We start from the raw sequence: 8,854 nt of genomic DNA on the forward strand, positions 1-8,854 counted from the left end.
CTCACTTTCAAGTTGACCTTTTGCTGCCATTTGACCACGCAAACATCCTACTCATGGCCTCTTCCTGAAGGTGCTTTCACTTTTATCTGATTTTCAATATCTACTGTGCCGCCAGTGTGCACAGGTAGGGAGAATGCCCCCAGGTCCTCTCTATAACTGGATCTGTGTCGCACACTCTGTCTGCGATATACTCTCACATGCTGCGCAAATACGAGCTGCACAGCTAGCATCCGCAGCAAACTCTGCTAGAACGCCGAGGGATAGTCTGCCAAGAAGAACAAGACCGCAGGATGGTCGAGAAACCAAGGTGCTAAACGAAGATCACTCTCAGAGTGTCGGACAGCAGCAGTTTGCCCGTACATCTGCTCTACGAGACGAAGCTGTTTTTCCAAACAATTTGTCTGGAGGAACCCCCTTGACACCGCAATCTTCTACCGGGACGAGCGACTTCCCATCTCCTGCAGCACAAGGTTCCATTGCTACGGGAGTGCGGGATGCAACCCTCGGAGAAGTCACACCAGAAACCGTCACCCAACTACTTGCACCGACGGATGCGGTGCCTCATGTCCCCACCTCGAGTACGCACGATATCGCAGCCAGCAATTCGGTAATAATGATGTCCTCAGAAGATCCCTCACGAGAGGTTCTCGAAGCAGCTATGGCCCGAGAGTCGTCCCCGGTCATTGGCACAACCTCCGAGGTCCCTGCCCATGACGTGCCTGCGACTACGGGCGTCCCGGAGGTAGCTGCAACTGCATGTCCTCGTTTTGGTTTGCTTCGGTTTGTAACACTTAGTGCCCTCTCCGGCAGCCAGTCCCCGCATCCCTGCCATCCCGCCACCTGCAATCCTCCCGGGTACCCTCTTCGCGCATTGGACGGTTCTTCCACTACGGAGGTGAGTATATGCGTGCCACTCTAGCTTGAATGCGCATATATGCGGTCAGTAACCGACTGTGCTCTTGTCAGGTCTCGCAGCCTCACTCGGATACGGAGCTGCTACTGAGCTCCTGAAACGCACCACTCACTCCGATGAGAAACACTCGCCTTCGCTCATGTTGACCGAGGGTAACATCAAGCGGCTCGTCGCGAAGCTCACGCAGCTGCGCGGTGCGGCGCTGAAGCTCGGACAGTTCATGAGCATACAAGGTACCCCCTCCCTCTCTCTGACCGGCGAAATTCTCGAGTCTCATGTATGGAAGACAGCCACGTCCTTCCGCCTGAAATCGAAGACATCTTCCGCCGGGTACAAGACAGCGCACACTACATGCCCGACTGGCAAATGGAGGTAGACCACCTCTTCTCTCCCTCATATCCCGACTCATTACCCTGCCTCAAACAATAGGAAGTCCTCCGCACATCTCTAGGTCCCTCCTGGCAAGACAACTTCGATACCTTCGACCGCCTCCCATTCGCAGCGGCGTCCATCGGCCAAGTGCACTCCGCAGTGCTCGCAGCGCACGATTCACCCACCGGCAAGCCCACGAAGGTCGCCGTCAAGATACAATTCCCGAACATCGCCAACTCAATCGAGACGGACCTCGGGTACGTCAAGATGCTCCTGACGGCCGGGCGGCTCCTCCCGAAGGGTCTCTTCCTCGACAGGACGATCCAGGTTCGCTTGCGCCAGTTAGATCGCCCGGCGAGATGGAGTGCTGACGGGTGTGGTGTAGGTGATGAAGGCCGAGCTCGCAGACGAGTGCGACTACTCCCGGGAGGCAGGGTTCGCGAGGCGGTTTGGGGCGCCGGACCACCTGGGGAGCGACGCGCGCTTCAAGGTGCCGTGGGTGTGGGACGGGAGCACAGAACGTGTGCTGGTGATGGAGCATGTCGAGGGTGTGAGCGTCGGTGGCGCCATCATCAACTCGCTGAGCCAGGAGGACCGCAATCATGTGCGTGTTCGAGTGGGTTGGTTTCGTGCAGAACTGATGTGGTGGGGTGTCGTGCAGATCGCGACGGGCGTTATCGACCTCTGCTTGAAGGAGCTCTTTGCGTTCCGTCTCATGCAGACGGACCCGAACTGGACGAACTTCCTGTGGAACCAGCGTACGCGCCAGGTGCGTTCCGCTGTCTTCTCGATTGATCTCCATGCTGACGATGCACGGTAGATTGAGCTCGTCGACTTCGGCGCGACGCGCGAGTACTCGAAAGAGTTCATGGACAACTGGATGCACCTACTGCAAGCCGCCGCCTCTGACGACCGCGACGCGTGCATCGCGTGGTCGCTCAAGCTCGGGTACCTCACCGGCGAGGAGAACGAGGTGCGGCCTCCCTCCCTGCTATGGCTTCGACAGGGGATACTTATGTCCGAGCACTATTGCAGATGATGCTCGATGCGCACGTCCAGTCGATGGCGCTGCTCGCCACGCCGTTCAAGGCGAGCACGCACCAGCCCATGTCCTTCGGGCCCGGTTCGCAGTGGGCGGACATCACGGCCCAGATCAGGGAGCAGATCCCGGTCATGCTCCAGCACCGGCTCACGCCGCCACCGAGGGAGACGTACAGTCTCAATAGGTGCGCTCACGCCCTTTGTGGATCACCGGTCGTCGACGCTGAGTTTTATTTGGACGTCTAGGAAGCTGAGCGGAGCATTCTTGCTTGCTGCACGGCTGAACGCTGAGGTCGACTGCAAGACGTTGTGGGACCGGACAGTAGAGAACTACACGTTCAGTGACGAGACACCGCCATGACGCAACTCGCCCATGCTTGAAAATAGAACAACACAAGTTGAGTTGCAGACAAAACCCTCGTATTAGTACCCCTATGCAATAATGTGGTACCAAGTATCGTACGCCAGCGTAGTGTAATTTTGTCGTTGTGCGGCCAGGGGGTGGCTAGAGATTGTTGAAACCTCCGCTTTCATCGCGTTTCGTGTCTAGGACGTGTCCAAGCGTCGCGGTCATCGTCTGTAGTGTCTCTGCTTGGGGAGGACGTTCTGGTCATCTTCGTGGATGGGCAGACTTAGAGCTCCTTCTTGGACTCTGCCTTGTCCTTCTGCGCGGCGGCTCGCTTGGAGTAGATCATGTCGGTGAAGGGTCTGCAGCGCGCATTAGGCCTCAATTGTACATGGTACATGCGGGTTTGTCGGTACTCACCCTTCGAAGCGCAGTGCAATGATGTAGACGACGTAGACATACGCCGTCAATATGAGACCCGCAGGACTTTCGTACCTTTCAGCATAATCGATGTTATGTCCCACTGCCACCTAGAGTGTAATTCAAGTAACTCACCAGAGGGACACCGCGGTGAAGGACAGCGTGCTCCCAACGTACATCGGGTCACGGAGGACATTGAACGGGAAGCCCTCGACGCGGTGGTCCATGAGGATGCCGAAGTAGTCGCCGAGGAACGTGCCCGTCACTCCGAGTGCCCACGTCGAGGTGACCACGAACGTCTGGCCGAGTGCGAAGAGCGCAATGGGGACGATCGTGTCGAGGGGCTCAGGGAGGATTGGGTGCTTGGGCTGGTGCTCGAGTGCACGGTGAAAGCTGCATCACAAGGGTTCGCGTCAGGGTGCACGGGAGAGGTGGGCAGTGGACGTACAGCGAGTCACGGAGCATGCCCGCGGAGAAGATGGACAGCGCGAGGAAGTAGCACCCGTACCGCGCGTTCCCACCGAATATCCGCGTGATGGTCTTGTTCCTGTACTCTGCGACGTACTGCGAGTAAGCATACGGTCGTAAGTCCTCCATTGCTTTGCGAAAGCCTACGTACCGTTCCGGGCAACGATGTTCCATGCCGTCGGGTTGAATACGATCGAGAATACAGATGCCCACAGCGTCGGCTGCGACAGGTCTACCAGCGACGAGAAATCCATGACCGCTCAAGTGTCCGGGTTGCAGTGTCGAAGTGGTCAGTGCAGCAAGGATCGACGTGTCCACACATGGGTCGTGCTTGAGACGCGTGCCTGTACGGACCGAATTGGCGCCCATTGACACAACGCGGTCACGGTACCGCCTTGCATTGGGAAGAGCACACACGCGACGCGACTACTCATACTCAATATTCAATATTCATGCCTGGCCTAGGCCCTAATATCTAGATCGACACTATTAGGTATCGTTAATACACAATACCAGTTCATCCAAAAGAATAGAACGTGCTCAACGGCCTCACAACCTCGGTATGGTCTTGATTATTTCAAAATACAATTGGGTACCACGACACTGAAATACGCACAGGGTTCTGTTGGGCCATACTTTACAAAGAGAAATGTGAACAACTGAACACGAAGAATCAGATTTTTTTGCGCGCGTTCACTACGACACGCGCACAGCTACCGTATGGCTCCCACCAGTCAGCTCAAGGGTCCCAGACGAGTCGACTTCAGCTTTCGCGCCATCGAGAGTCGTCGAGCCAGAGTACGGTAGTCGTACACTCCCACTTGTCCCCTCTGGCGTGTCGATCGTGATGTTGAACCAACCCTCCTTCGAGGCCCAGTCGACGCCGAACCATCCAAGCGGCGTCTCGAAACCACCCTCGGCGCAGGGCAGTCCGGACGTGTGCGGAGCGACGGACCACGTCTGGCCTTGCGGCGAAGTGACCTGCAGGCCGAGGACGTAGAAAGTCAGCGCTGACGTAGGCCCGGAGCTCCATCCGTGTGCGTGGCTGGTGTATGAGGGGTCGTAGTTGTAGCCTTGGTACGAGCGGTAGCTAGAGCACACATGTATATGGATGCGACCCTTTGTGAAGAGTTGATGTTGGCTTACTAGAGCGACCCGTTGCCGGTGTATCCTTCGAGCAGCGTCGATTGCACGCTGATGGGCGTGTACAGCATGTATCCCCACTCCCGGTGAAGCAGGTCCATGGCCCGTGCGTCGTTGCCTGCTATGAAATGTGCTTGCAGCTGCCGAATTCACTGAGCCTCCAACATGCCAACTCGGTTCCGACTGTCTCACCTCGAAGCCGCCGATGAATGGCGCGACAGTGTCGGGCAGTTCGGGAGCGATCGACCCATACATGCCCCAATTTTTCGTCAGTCCATCACTAATAGATGCGACCTGTTCCGCCGTCTCCGTGATATTGAAGAAGATAGCAAGTGAGTTCGCATCCTGCGGACAGAGCGTCGACGTTAGGTTGTCGCGGTACATCCCCTCGTCTTCCAACCAGAACGCGTCATTGAACGTAGTCTTGAGGGCCGAAGCGTTCGCAGCATACGCCTCCGCCATACAGTGTCGTTCAGCCTGGTTGCAAGGTCGACGCTATTGGTCAGGAGCTACACAGCAACGCACGTAAGCTGCCCAGCTCTCAGATCACCTTCATGGCAACCCCTCACCTTGTAATAAATCGCATTCGCCTCCGAGTTGAACCCACCCTGCCCCTGCCTGCCCCAATCTCTCAGCCCGGTGACGTTCAGCAGCCCATTGCTCTGCACCTTGCTCGTCAAGTACGCCACCGCCTTGGTGTAGTTGCTCCACGTATCCTCGAGCCACTCGTAGTCGCCCGAGTAGAGGAAATAGTTGTACGTCCCGATGAGCGTCCAGCCGTGGTACGTGTCGCTGCCCTGCTGGCTGAGCGGCGGGCCCGACTCGGGCAACGCGCCGGTCTCGGGGTTGAGTGCGGCGAACATAGTGGAGAGCGCGTTGCGCGTCGGGAGGAGGTCGTTGGTCGAAACGAATTGGGTGGGCACGGCGATGCCCATATCACCTGTGCTCGAGTTAGTAATATCACTGCAGACCGCCAAGGGGTAGTTGCACCTGGCCAGACGGCGCTATGCAAGTAGTCAGTACAGACTCGGAGTGGACGTGCGAGCTATTATATTACTCACCGATCTCGTTTGGCACCATCTACGATAATGGGACCTGCTATACCGAGCGTGGCGTTGTTCGCCCAACCTAGTCGCCTTCAATTTAATTTTCAATCGCACACACTCAAGATACTAGCAAGCATACCTGGCGACGGGACAATCGGGACTTGTCGTCCTGTGTCCAATGGCACTGTGCCGGTCTGCACCGTGTAGGCACCAGAGTACCACAACTGTAACCAGTTTTCAGTAGCCACTCGGAACTCGAATGACAGCAAACTAACCCTGGTGAGGAAGTTCTGGTCGACATAGTCTGGGTCTGAAGCAAAGAAGTAGCCAGAGTAGTTCCTCATGTCCTCCACATGAGGCATAAACGAAATCTCGCACGAGACATTCGATATGGACACCGCACTATCCGATGTAGACGCAATGGTGAGGAAACGGTAGCCTCCCCTCAGCTGGGCAGCAGGCTGTGTCCATATGCCAGTCTCGAGGGGCGCCGAGACGTGGAGGACGCCGTCGTAGGACATGTTCGCGGATGGGTAGGACGAGTCGTCTGAGTTGAACGGACTGATGAAGAGCGGCGACTCTGTGAAGGAGAGCGTGATAGAGGAACCATCGGAGACTTCGTCGAAGTTGAGGTACACCCATCCCCCGACCTAAGAGGGCATTCAGGCATTGTGGGTCGCTCAAGATACACTACTCACCTCGTAACCGAAATCAAGTGTCACATAAGAGGCAGTCCCGCTCAAAGTCGCGCTACCCTCAGACAACAGGTTAGCCGCTCCCGTGATATTGCCACCAGTCTCGCGAACATAACGAGCGTGGACAGTCCTAGACGGCGGCGCGAAGTTGAACGTGTCCCACGGACCGCTCGGTGCCGTTCCCAGAGCAGGTGCCGTCAACAGCAGCAGACCCAGCACTCGTCCCAGTGCCATCGTGGACCGGCAGTGAGTTCCCCACCTCTCTCGTCATCCTGAGCCTTATAGCTCGCCGTCGTCATCCTGCATAAGTCATGCAACCCATGACATCGAGACGAAGCGGTGGCCCGGATCGCTGCAAAAATCAACGGCCCGCCAGCCTTTAGCTTTTGGTCATTCGAGCGCAGGACCGGTCAGCAGTTCCCGTAACGTTCGCGAGTGTGAAGAACGGTAGATGTGTGCTTGTAGGTGGTCGTAACGGACGTGTATGTCCGCTGACGCACTGTTGGCCGTGGAAAGCCTCATCGGGGTCAGCTGCTCAGCGTGGGTTCCGGGATATTTCATGTTTTGATGGCTGATGGTCACGGGCAAAGACGCGGTCAAGAGACCGCTACCCGCAAGAAATCCATGGAGGCTGCGCATCTTGCGAAGTATGCAGAACGTATCACGATGCACTGCAGCATTTTTGTGCATGCCCTGCGTACCACGGCGTTCAATAGCGACAGCGAGTCACATACTATGTCCATTCTTCAGGCTTCATCTCTCCACCACGACAGTGTGATTTCCGCCAGGCAGCTCGAAGGCTTCCGAGCTATCTTCGCCAACCTCGACACCATCCACATAGACCGTCCCAGTGATCGGCAGCTTCACGGTGCCGCTGGTCCCTTCTGGCGTCGAGATGGTAATATTGAATCCACTCGCGGCGGAGGTCCAGTCAACGCCGAACCAGCCAAGCGTAGTGCTATACCCACCCTGGGCCGACGGCAGTCCCGATGTATGCGGCGCGACGGACCACGTCTGACCCAAGGGCGAGGTGACGGTCAGGCCGAGGACGTAGAACGTGAGTGCGGAGGTGGGGCCGGTGCTCCAGCCGTGCGAGTGGCTGATGAAGGTCGGGTCGTATGCGTAGCCATCGTAGGACCGGTAGCTATCAGCGTATTGGTCAACAGCAGTCCTGTGGGTGCGGATGTGCGTGGGGTGTGGGACTCACTACAGGGATCCGTTGGACGTGTACCCTTCGAGGAACGTGGAGTGCACGCTGATGTTGGTGCTGAGCATGTATCCCCATTCCAGTCGGATAAGATCAAGCGCGCGCTCGTCGTTGCCAGACGCGAAGTGGGCGGAGACCTTCATGAAAGTCAGCACGTTCCTTTGTGGCTATACCAGATCCTACGAGTCACTCGCCTCGAAGCCACCAATGAACGGCGCTACGTTATCCGGAAGCTCAGGCGAAACCGCGCCATACTCGTTCCAATACTGCGTAAGACCTTCACTGATCCTGGATGCCTGGTCTGCGGAGGTCGTGAGGTTGAACAGCACCGCAACCGCGTTGCCGTCCTGCGGGTATAGTGTGGACGTCTTGTTGTCACGGTACATTCCGACGTCGTCGTCCCAGAACGCGTCGTTGAACCCCGCCTTCAGCTTCGTTGCATTCGCGGAGTAGGCGTCCGCGAGGTCAGTGTCGTTGAGCCATGTCGCGAGCTGCGCGCTGTTCAAGAGTGCCTGTCACCCGCTCAGCACATCTCGAGAATAGACGGCTTCGACACTCACCTGGTAGTAAATCGCGTTCGCCTCCGAGTTATATCCTCCCATCCACAGCCTCCCCCAGTCCCCAGTCCCCGTCACATACAATAACCCGTCTCGTCCACCTTCGCCGCCAGGTACTCCATAGCCTTCGTGTAATTTCCCCACAGCTCCTCGATAAACTCAAGGTCGCCCGAGTACAAGTAATAGTTGTACGTCCCAATGAGCGTCCACGCCGCGTACGTATCACTGCCCTGCTCGCTCAACGGCGGCCCGGAGTACGGCAGCTCGCCCGCGGCGGTCATGAGCGAGAAGATAGTCGCGATGGAGTTCCTACCGGGGAGAAGGTCGTACGTGGAGACGAACTGGGTAGGCACGGCGATATCCATGTCGCCGAGCCAGATCGCGCTAAAAATGAGCTAGGATGAGGGGTATGGGTTTCTGAGGGAGGGCGGGTGCGTACCGTCCGCGTTTGGCCCCATCTATGATGACGGGGCTGGCAATGCCAGCGGTGGCGTTGTTATACCAGCCTACATGCATTCAATCTCTGCAAAGGGGATGTTGAGGTTTGGGCTTACCAGGTGAACCCAAGGGAGGGTCGACGCGTCCAGTGTCCGCTGCGATTGTCGCCGTCTGCACGGTATAAGCGCCCGAGTACCAGACCTACCAA

At 57.2% G+C, this 8,854-nt stretch overlaps 6 protein-coding genes across 6 annotated transcripts; 2 read left to right on the top strand and 4 right to left on the bottom strand.

Annotated features, from left to right (window-relative positions):
- Window positions 1-5: 5 nt before the first annotated feature.
- Window positions 6-1,109, top strand: B0H18DRAFT_631210 (uncharacterized protein). The gene is made up of 2 exons (XM_048038857.1): window positions 6-895; window positions 967-1,109. Exons 1-2 carry the CDS (start codon window positions 134-136, stop codon window positions 1,009-1,011), a joined length of 807 nt encoding a protein of 268 aa, XP_047889699.1. The 5' UTR covers window positions 6-133; the 3' UTR covers window positions 1,012-1,109.
- B0H18DRAFT_631197 (ABC1 family-domain-containing protein) lies at window positions 953-2,882 on the top strand. Its single transcript, XM_048038855.1, has 9 exons — window positions 953-1,146; window positions 1,200-1,285; window positions 1,343-1,612; window positions 1,671-1,889; window positions 1,947-2,054; window positions 2,106-2,258; window positions 2,321-2,511; window positions 2,573-2,723; window positions 2,782-2,882. The coding sequence occupies exons 1-8, from the start codon at window positions 1,053-1,055 to the stop codon at window positions 2,685-2,687; spliced, it is 1,236 nt and encodes a 411-aa protein (XP_047889700.1). The 5' UTR covers window positions 953-1,052; the 3' UTR covers window positions 2,688-2,723; window positions 2,782-2,882.
- B0H18DRAFT_631200 (phospholipid methyltransferase) lies at window positions 2,823-3,871 on the bottom strand. The gene is made up of 5 exons (XM_048038856.1): window positions 3,712-3,871; window positions 3,541-3,646; window positions 3,228-3,485; window positions 3,093-3,167; window positions 2,823-3,034 (listed from the first exon to the last, which is right to left on the bottom strand). Exons 1-5 carry the CDS (start codon window positions 3,812-3,814, stop codon window positions 2,959-2,961), a joined length of 618 nt encoding a protein of 205 aa, XP_047889701.1. The 5' UTR covers window positions 3,815-3,871; the 3' UTR covers window positions 2,823-2,958.
- A 124-nt stretch (window positions 3,872-3,995) lies between these two features.
- On the bottom strand, window positions 3,996-7,010 carry B0H18DRAFT_1027369 (Six-hairpin glycosidase). The gene is made up of 8 exons (XM_048029875.1): window positions 6,448-7,010; window positions 6,025-6,399; window positions 5,889-5,973; window positions 5,765-5,831; window positions 5,273-5,648; window positions 4,896-5,156; window positions 4,707-4,843; window positions 3,996-4,650 (listed from the first exon to the last, which is right to left on the bottom strand). The coding sequence occupies exons 1-8, from the start codon at window positions 6,676-6,678 to the stop codon at window positions 4,257-4,259; spliced, it is 1,926 nt and encodes a 641-aa protein (XP_047889702.1). The 5' UTR covers window positions 6,679-7,010; the 3' UTR covers window positions 3,996-4,256.
- Window position 7,011: 1 nt separating this feature from the next.
- Window positions 7,012-8,255, bottom strand: B0H18DRAFT_1027372 (Six-hairpin glycosidase; the record flags this gene model as incomplete). The annotated part of the gene is made up of 4 exons (XM_048029876.1): window positions 7,012-7,588; window positions 7,652-7,788; window positions 7,846-8,163; window positions 8,212-8,255. Coding segments are annotated over 4 exons (890 nt in total), but the record flags the coding sequence as incomplete, so codon positions are not given.
- Window positions 8,256-8,282: 27 nt separating this feature from the next.
- On the bottom strand, window positions 8,283-8,724 carry B0H18DRAFT_1122428 (uncharacterized protein; the record flags this gene model as incomplete). The annotated part of the gene is made up of 2 exons (XM_048034510.1): window positions 8,283-8,592; window positions 8,648-8,724. 2 exons carry the CDS (start codon window positions 8,722-8,724, stop codon window positions 8,283-8,285), a joined length of 387 nt encoding a protein of 128 aa, XP_047889704.1.
- Between the last annotated feature and the right edge of the window lie 130 nt (window positions 8,725-8,854).

This window comes from Fomitopsis serialis (assembly GCF_022376445.1).
Source record: "Fomitopsis serialis strain Sig1Antser10 chromosome Unknown B0H18scaffold_76, whole genome shotgun sequence".
NCBI lineage: Eukaryota > Fungi > Basidiomycota > Agaricomycetes > Polyporales > Fomitopsidaceae > Fomitopsis > Fomitopsis serialis.